The sequence below is a fragment of the Nannobrachium achirus genome (genome assembly GCF_963921795.1).
Source record: "Nannobrachium achirus genome assembly, chromosome: 4".
In the NCBI taxonomy this organism is placed as follows: Eukaryota; Metazoa; Chordata; class Actinopteri; order Myctophiformes; family Myctophidae; genus Nannobrachium; species Nannobrachium achirus.
In genome coordinates, this window is record NC_137813.1 from 76,288,442 (window position 1) to 76,302,904 (window position 14,463).

Genomic DNA, 14,463 nt, shown 5'->3' on the forward strand with positions numbered 1-14,463 from the left:
CACTCGCTTACTCGCTTTGTTTAGATAATAAACAGTCCCACATTTTGGTCCGAATGGCTTCTTACCACCGTGGTCCAGTCTTATTTGTTAATTTAATTAAGTTTAAAGCTATACTGTGTCAATAAAACTGTCAATAAAACAATATAATTTTTGACTGGTAAAAATTTGACAACACCCACTCCATGAATTGCACCCCCGAAAGCCTTTTCAGGGCGAGCTTAATGTTCTGGGTACCCCATATTTGTAATCCAAAGAACAGATCCATCTCACATGGCAGCTCATCAGAATCCAGCAATCGATTTCCCACAGCATGGGGCTGTTAAGTATGACATCATTTTGTAGGCAGAGGAGAATTTCTGCCCCCAGTTTCCGTGAATCGTTTTACTATTTTTACTATTTACACATTTTTCTTCTCTTTGTTGTTGAAAGGAAAGTGTTAGAATTATACTTTAGTCGTTATTTTTGTCTCGGATCTGTTGAAATAGCGAGGCTTGTGTTGGCACTGTGGCTTGTGAAAGTGTTTTAAATAGTATGTTTATTATTACATAATATAAATAGTAACGTGTAATGCACTGCACGTCTGGTCTGACTACAGTGACTCGCTGCACAGCACACTCATTCTGCATGTTTCTCCGTCTGAAAAATGGCCGATCTGCAAGCTCACAATGCGTTGCGCAGCTCACAACACATCGCGGATGCGAGGTGATTAGTCCTGAAACATGGCGGTCGCTGAGAGCTTGTAGATCAGCTACTTTTTGCACGGAACGCGCCGTGACGATGAAGTAGGTCTATAAGCTCCGAGCTCCCTTCATCACAACAACACCTTTACTTTAGAGTTTACCTTATAGTAGGCTATATCAACAATATGTCCGACCCAAATCGACGTCCGACCATTAATTATGAAAATGTGTCCGCCCCGAGCCCCAACCCTCGGGTACCGACGGGCCCTGTGGGTTTTCGATCGGGTGTCCCAGCTCTAATGCCGACCACCAAAACTTAACCTTAACCGCTAACCCTAACCTCAGTAAAACTAACGCTGGTGAATGCTAACCTGGTGAAATGCTAACCTGCCGATTGCTAATCTGGTGAATGTTATCCTGGTCGGACCAACGGACCCTCGAACCAATGCTCAGTCCACCCTTTCCGTTCTCTGCTGGGCTCGACAGTTCTTAGTTCTTGGCTGCAGCTCACTTTTATTTGTGACTTTTTACACTGGTTCCTAGGAGATCTCATCAATGTTAAACCGTATACACTAGTACACGTTTGTTTACTCCCTTCCCCTGTACCACAACCTCTATTTGTAAGGTTGTGTTTGGCATCAATGAATTAATTGCCCACAATAATCACACTCATTACCTCTCACGTGAACTGGAAATGTTCATTGTTCATATTGACTTAAAGTGACTTCATAGTTTCCAACATCAATCAGCACAACCTTGGTATTAAAATGGTTCAAAATCACTGCTATGGCCTTAAAGATCGTCCCTTATGGAGGTTATATCTTGTCAAATGAGGGTCTGCGGTATAAGTAATACTCTATATTATCAGTTAATTTGGGCGTCCTTGACTTGTAAAAGGTTTGCGAACCAGTGTATGGTGAATGACGGTCGAATCGGGCTGAAGCCTTGCCCAAATATGGAGTTGTATCATACAGCGTAGACATGTCACAGACGACGTCATGATGTCAAAGACGGGACCCATAAAGTCTCCGAAGGCGGAATGGAAACTGGACGAAGTTCATGATTTCTGGGAGGTCAATGATACTTCACTAACTCAAGTGGGAAAGATTAATTAACAGTCAAGCCAGCTAGCTATGAAGATGATTGAAACTATATGTGGCCTACCGGTGGAGAAACAAATCTTGTATGCTGTGCTGGGGTTTTCGTGGACCATATACCTATGGGAGGCATACCTCGCACACAGACAGAGAAAGATTTACAGAGAAGTCAGACACGTTCCCCAGGAGCTGGTGAAAATTGTGGACAGTGACACATTCGAGAAGTCACGGCTGTACCAACTGGACAAGAGCAACTTTGGTTTTTGGTCTGGACTCTACTCTGAGATTGAAGGAACGCTGATTTTACTCCTAGGTGGAATCCCTCTACTATGGGGTTTGGCTGGCTCTGTGACGGCTCACTTTGGGTTTGGTCCCAATGATGAGATCTCCCAGTCCCTTGTGTTTCTGACCCTTGGCACCCTTATCAGTGCCTTAACTGGTCTTCCCTGGATCGTTTACAGCACATTTGTCATTGAGGAGAAGCATGGCTTTAATCAACAGACGATGGGCTTCTTCCTGAAAGATGCTGTGAGGAAGTTTGTCGTTGTCCTGTGCATGCTGCTGCCTATGACAGCACTGCTCCTCTACATCATCAAAATGGGTGGAAACTACTTCTTCATCTATGCCTGGCTCTTTACCCTGTGTGTTTCCCTGATCATTGTAACCATCTATGCTGACTACATCGCTCCTCTGTTTGATGAATTCACTCCACTGCCAGAAGGGGAACTGAAAACAGAGATCGAAAACATGGCCAAGTCTATCGACTTTCCCCTCGCTAAGCTGTATGTAGTGGAAGGTTCCAAGCGGTCCTCACACAGCAACGCCTACTTTTATGGCTTCTTCAAGAACAAGCGCATTGTGCTTTTTGACACACTCCTGGAGGATTACTCCCCTCTCAATAGGTCTGGAGAAGCAGCACAACAAGAGCAAGCTGAGGCCCATGACAATCCCAGCAGCCAGACCAAAGCCAAGCCTAAGGGCAAACAGCAAGGCTGCAACAACGCTGAGGTCCTTGCAGTTCTGGCTCATGAGCTGGGACACTGGAAGCTTGGCCATACTGTGAAAAATATTGTCATCAGTCTGATGCATTCCTTCCTGGGCTTTGTTCTCTTCGCTGCTCTAATTGGACGGAAGGAGCTGTTCCTAGCCTTTGGTTTCATTGATAGTCAGCCCACCTTTATTGGCTTGATCATAATCTTCCAGTTCATTTTCTCGCCTTACAATGAGCTCCTGTCATTTTGTCTGACAGTCTTAAGCCGTAGATTTGAGTTCCAGGCGGATGCTTTTGCAAGGGCCATGGGCAAAGCCTCTGACCTCTGCTCTGCCCTCATCAAGCTGAACAAGGACAACTTGGCGTTCCCTGTGGCTGACTGGTCGTTTTCCATGTGGCACTATTCCCACCCTCCTCTCCTGGAACGCCTCAGAGCACTGAAACGTCAGGTAGAACTGACGAGGCCAGAATAGCTGGGTCAATTCCAGTAGGCCTCCTTCTGTTTTAGGGTGCAAGGAATGTGACTGAATCTGACAGATTACAGTCAGTTAATTAGCAGGTTGGGTTAACGCCCCAGCCTGTGTCTTCCGTGAGGAAGAAGCCTAACAAACCCATGGTTAGGCCTTTAAGAGGGCCATTCAAGTCACAAGCGGAGCCTTCAGCACCACTGTTGCCTAGGTGGAGTCTGCAGTACCATTGCGGCTCAAGAATCCACCACTCCTGAGTGAAATGTCAGGTGCAACGCACAGGGCCTGGACCAGCTGGGTCATCCAAGTGAGGGGTATGATGTTGCGAGACCCCGAAACCCTGATGAGCTTGGGCTACACCACTGAGGATATGTCCCCTGCGTTCCTGATCAGGATCACGCCTTCATGTTGAGCCCAAGCCCCCAGAACCCAGGGCTAGATTTGAAGCAACCCCGATGGTGGCCAAAGTTGGAACTGCAGACTAAACGCGCATTTTGGCCCCGCCCCCTCCACTCCAGACAATCGTTCCTCTGAGCGGAGAGCAGCGTGACGTCATTTGTGGTCTCTAATAGAGACCAATTTCCCCCAGAATGCACCTGGATTAGCTACATGCTAGCACGTAGCCGTTGCTTCAAAACGCCACTGAGCACTTGCATTGAAATGATAGTGGGGGCGGGGCTCGTCCGCTCTCTATTTTATATATACTCTATGGTTGAAGCCAGGCAGAACAAAGACGATCAAGATTAACATATTGAAGATTAAAATATAATAATACTAGAACTAGAAACATGCAATTGGAAATTGTAAGTGTGGTTGCTGTTTTTTCTTTTTTTCCCAGAAAGATAAGTAAAAGGCTGTATGCCTTGATATTATGATCTCACTCTATGATTGGCAACCACAGCCAATCAAATAAGGGGGAAAGGATGACCATCACAATATCAAGGTATCAGGATGTCTGATTGGGTGAAGGGTGATGAGAAAAATCGCACCCGTGCGAAGTGAGCGGTGCAAAGGCAATTTTCATTATGTATGATCATTATACTGCACTGGAGAGAAAGAAAAGACAAACATAAAAAATTTAGTTAGGGGTTATTGGTTTGATAATGAACATATGTGGAATTTAATACATTAATTAATCTGTTTATCTATATTATACTACTATAATTGACCAAATCTTTTTTCTGAGTTTGTCTCGAACATGATTTTATATGTGAACGAGAGGAAACTGAGGAAAATGCTTAGGAATGGACAGAAGCCCTTAGCAGCCCCTAGCTGACTATAATCCATTGTGTGAAAATGAAATAAGTGATCTCTGACGTTATGGTGGTGATGTCATAGTGATAAATATGGAGGGAAAAGAGCCTGCACAAATCTTCATTGCGGTCATGTTTATATGTTACGTCAGACCAGAACCCCTGGTCAGTATATAAAATGTGAAGATGTACCGGTAGGTTATATTTCACTTACAAGACAGGGACATACTATAGGGGAAGTGCAACTGAAGAGAATAAACTTTACCAGGATATGGAATTGGTCAGACTTTTCCCTCTAACTTTGACTGATGGGCAACGCCAAGAAGTGCTGACTAGACCAAAGGCTATTAACAATTTATCAGGCACATTCATGTACACATTTATGGATGTGTACACATTTATGGATTATGTGTCATCAAAAGTTCCATTTGGAATAACCCAGATGCAGGAGAAACTCCTAAATGCCTCATATCCTGGACCTTTCCTTAACTTTAAACCGGCACAGATTTAACCACCACTCAGGATTCAAAACAGCGGCCATAACCTGCAAGTGTAATGTAGTGTGGTCGCTACCTTGAATCCTGGTTGGTGTTAGATCTGTGCCTGTTTAAGGTTCAGACAAACAGCCTGGCACAACAAACAAACGGCAGGATTTTCATAGGCCAAGACAGATCTAAATTGATATGAACAACACAGTATTTGATTGGTCTGTTCTGTTTAGCTAACACATGTTGTCATGAGTAGAACGGTTTCTGATTGGTCAATTCTAATGTTTAGTTAATCAACTAGCCAATCAATGATGAATGAAAGAATCGTCCAGTGCTAATATGTTTTAGCTAAATATACTACAAAGTGAAATATAGGAGCAGTTTGCACCGCTCAAAAATAGAACAGTAGTCTACAGAACACAAAAAAGAACAATAGTCAGGGGCAACCACACTAATAATGATACTTTGATTTATCCACGCCTTTCGTGAAAATCTAAGAGAAATTACACTTAAACACATTAGCTGCCAAAAGTCTGTTCAGTGCAGACTTAAGAGTCCAATGTTGGCACCTGGTGATTCTCCATGGGTACGGACCAGGGCCGGATCTAGCCTTTAGTAGTAGGTGGGGCAGCAAGAAATGATAGGGGGGCCACCTCCAGCCCACGCCGTGAGGCGTGGGCGGAAAAAAATGGGGGGATCAAACCCCCTAAAACACCCAAAATGCATAAAAAACAAAGCATTTTGGCACACTTATACCTATAACACGCATTACAAACAACATGTCTTACACCTATCTCTCTCTGTCTCTATATATTCTAGTAGAGATGGACTGATTGCAAAATTCTTGGCCGGTACAGATCCACCGGTTTTATGAAGGTCTGACCTGCCAAAACCGATTTTCCGATACCGATTTCTTTAGCTATGAACTAGAAAATAGGGTTGCTCCAATACCCTTTTTTCAGGCCAAGTAGGCCTACAAGACATACTTCAATTTGAGTACCAATAAGCTAGAAGAACACTAATGCCAAATCAATCACAAAAGTACAATATCCAAAATCACAGACAATATCCAGTCTAATATGATATGGATATAATATTGATGCCAGCTGATCATTCACTGTAAGGCCTAAAGTAAAAAATACATACTACTGTATGTTGTATAATTGCTGTGCCATTGCTTCTGTCTGTGTCACTGTTAGAGCTGCATGATTAAGGCAAAACCTTTATTTTAAAATTATTGGTATACATATTGAGATCATTTATTTCAAATATTAATAATATTATTATTGAATAAATATTTTTTAACAAGCAAAACGATTGTCTTAAAAGCTAAAATAAATAAGGTTGCATTCATTGTCTTCAAGGTGAGAAATTACCCTGTGTCACAGTAGTCTGACTCTAGTCTATAATTCCTTCCTTTCTAATATTTAAGGGCAAAAATATTACCTCATGACCCTGGCTGTTCCTGTTGTTTTGGGTTGTAAAACCTCTGTAGGGACTTAAAATGTTACATAATACATTTTTGTTGCTTAATGTACTTTGTGAAACGATCGGAGGATACTATAACGACCTTTAACAGGCTTCACCTGGACATGCATTCATTAATCCAGCGTGTGGACAGACACACATGACACCACGCAAAGTGAACTGACTTTTTTTTTTCCAACAACAGAGAAACGGGAGGAGGTTTTCTTTTGTAACTGGCTAAAATAAAGGGACATTTATAGGATGGCTTTTTCTGTCGCTTGCAACAGCTTTTGCAATGCTGTTGCTTTCTGTTAAATGAAAGTGAAAGTAAACTCCTTCTGCATGGACCGTCTGGACTGGAGGCAGGAAAGCCTTGCGATGCTTTTTTTTTTTTCCTTCTTCTTTGAGACTACATTGACACAGGATTATGGAATATATCCTTACATTACAAAGGTAATCAGCATCATCTGTATTCTGTTGTAGGCTGCCACTAAGTAGACTGGCTGCTATTTGCTAATGTTTAAATTAGTCCAGAGCATCATGCTGTGCACCGGAATTTATGTCAGTGACCGTCCGGTCACCGATGCGGCCGGTTGGATATCATACCGGCCGATTTTAGATTTTTGCATGCCATCATGTTTGGTGGGGCAGACAGGGCATTTAGGGGGGCATTGCCCCCCCTTGCCTATGCCTAGATCCGGCCCCGTATACGGACAGCTAGCCTGACTGCAAGCGTCAGACTCTATCACACACTTCGTTTTGGGAAGAGAGTCTGATCCTGTGGACATAGATTCTACTTCAGCGTGGGCGGGCTAAAGCCTATTGACGTCAGTCAACACACACACACACACACACACACACACACACACACACACACACACACGCTTAGAGCCCCCGACGGCGACGTGGCATGACATTGCAAAAATACGTTATTTCTCATAACATATTATATGACTGCATGTTTACGTTAGTGCAAAATGGTATTAAAACGTAATGAAACGGCACTATTGTATAGTTTATTAAAATAATTCTAGTCGAGTCTGACTCCGCCATGACAGTTTTCACGGACCAATCAGAGTCCACTAGCGGCTCACATGGGCAGAAGAGCACCAATCAGAGTCCACTAGGGACTCACGTGGGCAGAACAGCTCCGAAGGGAGGGGGCTGGGGGGGGGGCTGGGACTGGACCAGCCTACCACGTGCCTCAAGTCTACAGCCCTGATTGGCCCATTCAATTCGCCCGCTCCTCGGGCGAGCTTGAAATAAAATAAAATATCTCCGGGTTCAGTCCACACTGCACACCACCCACCAACAGGGGGTGGTGTGATGATTTATCAGGCTAACGGACAGCCACATTGAAAGCTCTATCCCAGAAGGTCAGCTTAATGGAGCTTTAAGAAAAGAGGCTTGCTAGAGGCATGAAACCATGAAGCTTCCATAGGGAAGGATACGGCCGGAGCAAAAAGAGTCCACCAAACCCCTGCCTCATTCATGAGGAGTAAGTGGAGTTTGTGGACACATGTTCCTGGGCGTACACCTGAACAACAAGCTGAACTGAACTAGAGCTGTCCTCGACCCTAGCCCCTTACTGAGACACAGTTTACCTTTTTTTGTATTTGGAGGTCGGTAACCTGAGTCCCTTGCTCCTTAGTTCACTCTCCCTGATTTGCACGCCTACCACTATCTGGTCTCGGACAAATACAATGTTGCTCAGGTGTTATTGAGATTCTTTAAAGATACCCAGAACTGCACTAGGAGACCGCGGAAACGTATGCTAAGCGGCGCTAAAAGGCATTGCCGTTCTATGTGTAATCTATGTGTGAATATTTTGCTGCTTTTTCCAACCTGTCTCTCGCTTCCTCATTACGTCACATGTCCTGCCTCCCCACGGCGTGGTTGGCTAGCTGGTAGTAACAATGTGTCAGCGTCTGTCATGTGTCTCTGATAGATTAGAGGCAGGAACGTAGCCAATGAACTTAGAGCAAGGACGCCAGCACTCACTTTAGATAGACTCCTTCTTGTTTATTAAATTGTTTGTTTCCCCCCAGCAGCCACATGTGGACGTTTCGGCACACAGGCCTTCCTCAGCGTGTAAACTGAAGCACTGCAAACATTGTGTCACTTTTAAAGGGGACCTAGGTGCCACACACAGAATGGTCCGAGTGAAACACGCTAATACACACAACTTCAATAATACATATTTTCAAATAACCCCGGGGTCATATTAAACAAGAAACAAAATAAAAAACAACAATCAAAATATACATTCACATCCATTAGTTCCATTATTAAAAACAAAAAAGTTTTGAAGACAAAAACCTAGTCTGTGCAGGTCGAAGACCCCTATATAAAGACAGACCCAGACTGACTCAAAAGATTACATTAGACCAATAGAAAAATAAAAATAAAACCTTAAAACACACCAGGGTGTTTTTCATATCATTCACTACCTGCAGAGAGCGGCTTCGCTTAATCAAGAAAGACAACTAAGTTCACTCATATGAGTGTCACGTTTAACCAAGAAGCTCAGTATGCTTTACAAGAAACAACCCAATAGTAGTTCTTCATTGAGCCCTTTCGGGTGCTCAGTTTGAAGGGAATGTATCCACCAAGCTTCTCTCTGCAGGAGGACTTTATTCCGATCCCCTCCTCTTTTAAGGGGCTGAACAACCTCTATACCCTGGAACCGTAAGTCGCATATTTTATGTCCCACCGTGTTGAAATGCCTAGCAACAGGCGATTTCACATCATTGTTCCTAATATTACTTTTATGTTCTGAAATCCTGATCTTAAGTTCTCTTTTGTTTTTTCCTACGTAACACAGGCCACACGGGCATTTTAATAAGTATACTACAAACTTGGTTTTACAGGTGATAACGTTTTTTACAAATATTTTCTTCCCTGAATGAGGATGTAATATGTGATCACTTTTGATCATAGCATTGCAATGCACGCAGTTGTGACAAGGGAAATTAACCGTAGTTAAATCAGACAAAAAGTGTTTAGTTGGAACATATACGTCTGCTCTTACTAGGGAGTCCCTTACACTTTTAGCACGTTTGTGTGCAAAAATGGGGGTCTCCTTAAAAACATAGCCTACATTAGGGTCACTGGAGAGGACATGCCAGTGTTTTTTCACTGCATTCTTCATCTCAGTGCATAAAGGGGAGAAAGTTGTAGCCAAAACCACCTTAGAACCCCCTCGCCTGACAGGCTTGGGAGTCAACAAGCTTTTTCTCTCTTTACCTCTTGCTTTTTCTACATTCAAGTCCAACACTTTATTGTTGTACCCTTTGGTTTTAAATCGCTCACAAAGATCCTTTGCTTGCCTCTCAAAGGCAGCATCTGTGCTACAGATTCTTTTAGTTCTCAGTAATTGACTGTAAGGTAAACTTCTTTTTAATCCCGAAGGATGATAACTTGAAAAATGTAAATAATTATTCCTGTCTGTTTGTTTTCTATAAACACACGTAGATAACTCATGGACCTCTCTTTGTACCAGTACATCTAAGAAAGACACAGACTCTCTACTATATTCCAAAGTAAAGGAAATGGACTGCATTCTGGAGTTAATGTACACTTTAAACTCCTCCAACTGCTGAACTGACCCAGAAAAGATGAAAAATACATCGTCAATATATCTAAACCAACATTTTAACCATGGAGAAAACGGGTTGTTGTTGTATACAAAATCACTCTCAAATTTACCCATAAACAGGTTAGCATAGTTAGGAGAACAAGGGCTCCCCATACTCACTCCTTGACCGAAAGTATAAGGTCGCGGGTGCAAGCGGACGAAATGGGTTTCCTCAGACGGGTGGCTGGTATCTCCCTTAGAGATAGGGTGAGAAGTTCAGTCACCCGAGAGAGACTTGGAGTAGAACCGCTGCTCCTACACTTGGAAAGGAGTCAGCTTAGGTGGTTCGGGCATCTAGTACGGACCAGATGGAGGGATTATATCTCCAAACTGGCTTGGGAACGCCTCGGTATACTCCCTGAGGGAGTGGAGGAAGTTGCTCAGGATAAGGAAATCTGGAGGTCTCAGTTGGAAATGTTACCCCCGCGACCCGATTCCGGATAAGTGGTTGAAGATGGATGGATGGATGGATGGAATTAAACATACTTAGCGGCATCGCCGATTGGCGCCGCTTCGCACACGTTTCCACTGTCTCCTAGTGCAGTTCTGGGTATCTTTAAAGAATCTCAACAACATCTGAGCGACGTTGTATTTGTCCGAGACCAGACAGTGGTAGGCGTGCATATCACGGAGAGTTAACTAAGGAGCAGGGGACCCTAATTACCGTCTTAAAAGTAATTTAAGAGAGGGTCAGAATTTGGTCAGAATTTATTGAGAGGATTGCCCCTTGAGATGCAGCATCTCATTTTAGAGGAGGTCCTAAACATTACACTAACATTACATACAGTACAAAAACACATGACTAAACACACAAGTAACATTACATACAGTACAAAAACACATGACTAAGACATTACATACAATGCAAACACACACACCACGTACAGTACAGTTAGCTTGCTCACCATCTCCCACCCCATACCCCAACCCCCAACTAATTTAATCATTAGACCCAATCACTGAATATCGGTATGCCTATGTCTCCAGCTTCAGGATATGTATGATACTGATTTACTACGAGACTGTGGTATTGTATGAGTTCAGTAGTTTACAATCTAGGCATTTAGACGTTCTTAATTCAGAGCGACTGTGGTTCTCAAAACTTTTATTTTGACCATCATAACTAAACATCATAACATAACTACGGCCATACTCTACTCTGATTGGTCGAGGACTGGCTGGCCACCTCTGAAAACCGAATCTAGCTATGCTCGTAACACGGGCCATGGTGGAAGTCCTTATATGGTCAGCACACATTCTAGTGAGGAAAATGAATGGAAAATGTACCAATTATTGCGACTGAAGGTCGCATATACTCTGAAGAACCGTGTCGCTTGAGTGACCTTCCTTCCGTATCTTCTGTGACCTTCCTTCCGTATCCTCTGTGATGTCAGTGTGATGTCAGCGAGTTGTGACATCACTTCCTGTACAGGGCGGCTACACAAAATGTGGATAACACTATATATGGAGATCGTCCAGTCCATCATGTCATATGGGACTACCATCATAGAAAGTAGCCATTGTTAGGCCGGAGTCAATGGCTGTCTGTCTGACTGTCTGTACAAGAAGTGATGTCACATGACATACTTTTTATATATATATATAAATATGGGGGCGTCTGTGTTAAGAACGTTTCGTTGTCAAGCTCAACGTTGGGCATTTGGACCTATACATGGAGAAATGGAGAACACTATAAATGGAGAAAGTCCATTCCATCATGTCATATGGGACTACCGTCATAGGCAGTAGCCATTGTTAGGCCAACTCAATGGACTGAGTCAAGCTCAACGTTGGGCATTTGGACCTATACATGGAGAAATGGAGCGAATCTGTTTGGCCTAAACATGGAGATGTCATATGGAACTACCGTCATAGAAAGTAGCCATTGTTAGGTCGGAGTCAATGGCTGTCTGTCTGACTGTCTGTACAGGAAGTGATGTCACATGACATACTTTTTATGCCCATATATGAGTCCTTCTTTACCACATCTCCATGTTAAGGCAAACTCCACACAGAAAGGCCCTATCGCCAACCCAACCTAGGGTGTGAGCGATAGGGCCTTTCTGTGTGGAGTTTGCATGTTCTCCCCGTATCTCCTAGGGTTGATACCCTCACAAAAACATGAACAAACTCCCCCCAGAATGACAACAACTAGAATCGTCAGAGAAACGCTGTGGTTGGCCAGATGGTCAAGAATTGGCGCGACCTCGCCCTAAAGGTTGCATGTCACCCTGAGGTCGCATTCCACCCTCAGGTGTCTTATTGTTATTTGAATGAAATACAATCACTGAATATACCTTTAACTACATGCGGCAGACTGACTATTTTAATTGACAACAATCCATAGGGGCTTTTAAGCCGTGACATCATTTTGTAGGCAGAGGAGAACTCTGCCCCCAGAGCATTTTCTGTCCCTCGCTATTTCAACAGATCCGAGACAAAAATAACGACTAAAGTATAATTCTAACACTTTCCTTTCAACAACAAAGAGAAGAACAATGTGTAAATAGTAAAAATAGTAAAAAGATTCACGGAAACTGGGGGCAGAAATTCTCCTCTGCCTACAAAATGATGTCATACTTAACAGCCCCTGTATCAAAGAGCTACAGTATGATGCAGACCAAGTCGTCACTGGTGCAAGACGAAATAAATAACAGTAAAGACCAAAATGTTGTGTACCTGACACAACTTTATCAGACAGAGCTCAGCTGTGTAGCTGTGGGGACGTCTCAACTCACCCGTTGCTGCTTTGCAGCATGAGATAATTAAAAACACCACTCACCTAATTCAGCGGAGGTTCAAAGAGTTAGACACACTTCCAAACGGTGTACCGGTATGTTGTATAAGCCACAGGAGCATGGTTCTCTTATCATAAATACGTATGAACTTTAGCCAAAATCTTGCGAATAATCTACGTGATGTTTTGTTTATTCCACTATGTAAATTTGTAAATGCTACACTAAGCTTCTTTTTTTTTTTTTTTTTGCAGGCATGCTTCCAACAATTACACTTTTTTTATTGGAGTGATGAACAATAATGGAATATTCAGAACATAACAGTGAATAAAAATATGACTAAACAGGATTACTTGTTGAAAAGTTTCTAAAACATTTTACATGGGCCTTTTGTGTCCGCGGGGAGGGTGACAGAGGGATGGGACGCTAAGCAATATTATCGTTTATCGTGATAAAACTCATGATAACCGTATTGTGTAGATTTAATTTGTCGTGAAATCATCCTCCGTCATGCGGGATGAATTCACCTTTTATTTGCTGACCTACATATCCAGTACCATTTAAACCCTCTATTGGTAAAACGTACTTATAAAAAACATTTTTTTTTCTCTCTCTAACAAATATCTTTGCCAAAAGATAGCCAATCTACAAGCTCACGCACTTGAAGATCGTCTATTTTTTGGCAAATGTTCTACCCCAGGATAATGAGTGTTGGGGATATTTCGATTATCGCGATAATATCATAAATCGCAATTTCTTTGGTCACAATGACATTTTCCCTATTTTCCCTATTCTATGTATCTAAACCCTGTTTGACAGTCATTGTCACATCACATGTTTCTGTAACAAACATGGTTACATTTGTACCCTTCCGCCTATTGGCGCAAGAGAAATGTATTTTGGCTCTCAATGTGTGATTAACATTTGGGGTAGATTATCTTCATGATAATTGTTTTGTAAAACAGGCCCCTCCCACAAATGTTGAAAGCCCATCATAGCCAATCAAAGTGGAATATGACAAATCTGAAAGATAAATGTGTATCGCATATAGTGGAATAGCAGAAAGTATGTTTTGAAAATAATCAAATCCAGAAAGAAAAAAGAAAAAGAAAATGAACAAACTACACACACAAGCACACACGCACGCACGCACACACACACACACACACACACACACACACAACATCTTCCCCTTCCCCCGCCTACCTGTTCGTCTTCACCGCCTGTCACCATGCAAAAATATGACACTGTCACCGTCACAATGCAAGATGTAATTGTATGCAATATGAGTAACATGACATGTTGCTTCGAGTACCACCCCACGCCACAGGGCCATCAATATGTCCGCACATGGAGAAATGTGTTCGTGGTAAGACTTGGCATTGTCCGTGGCTTAGTTCTAGATTACATTTTTACACACCACTAGAATGTTCTTGATCCCAAGTCCCAGTTACTGGGTCTCACAAGATGGATAAATGTATGTTAAACGTTACAGTCGTTACAACTTGAACTAAAAGCAGTATGAGGAGAATGTAAAAAGATCTCCACGAATGCTTTATTTTATTAACTTTCCTGAAGCTGTCCCTGCCTCCTGGCAGACAGTGTCCTAACCATAGCAGCAGGTGCATGAAGACACACTCCACGCTTA

At 42.8% G+C, this 14,463-nt stretch overlaps 1 protein-coding gene across 1 annotated transcript; it reads left to right on the forward strand.

Annotated features, from left to right (window-relative positions):
• Window positions 1–1,819: 1,819 nt before the first annotated feature.
• Window positions 1,820–3,241, forward strand: LOC308283195 (CAAX prenyl protease 1 homolog; the record flags this gene model as incomplete). The annotated part of the gene is made up of 1 exon (XM_080723573.1): window positions 1,820–3,241. The coding sequence occupies one exon, from the start codon at window positions 1,820–1,822 to the stop codon at window positions 3,239–3,241; it is 1,422 nt and encodes a 473-aa protein (XP_080579699.1).
• Between the last annotated feature and the right edge of the window lie 11,222 nt (window positions 3,242–14,463).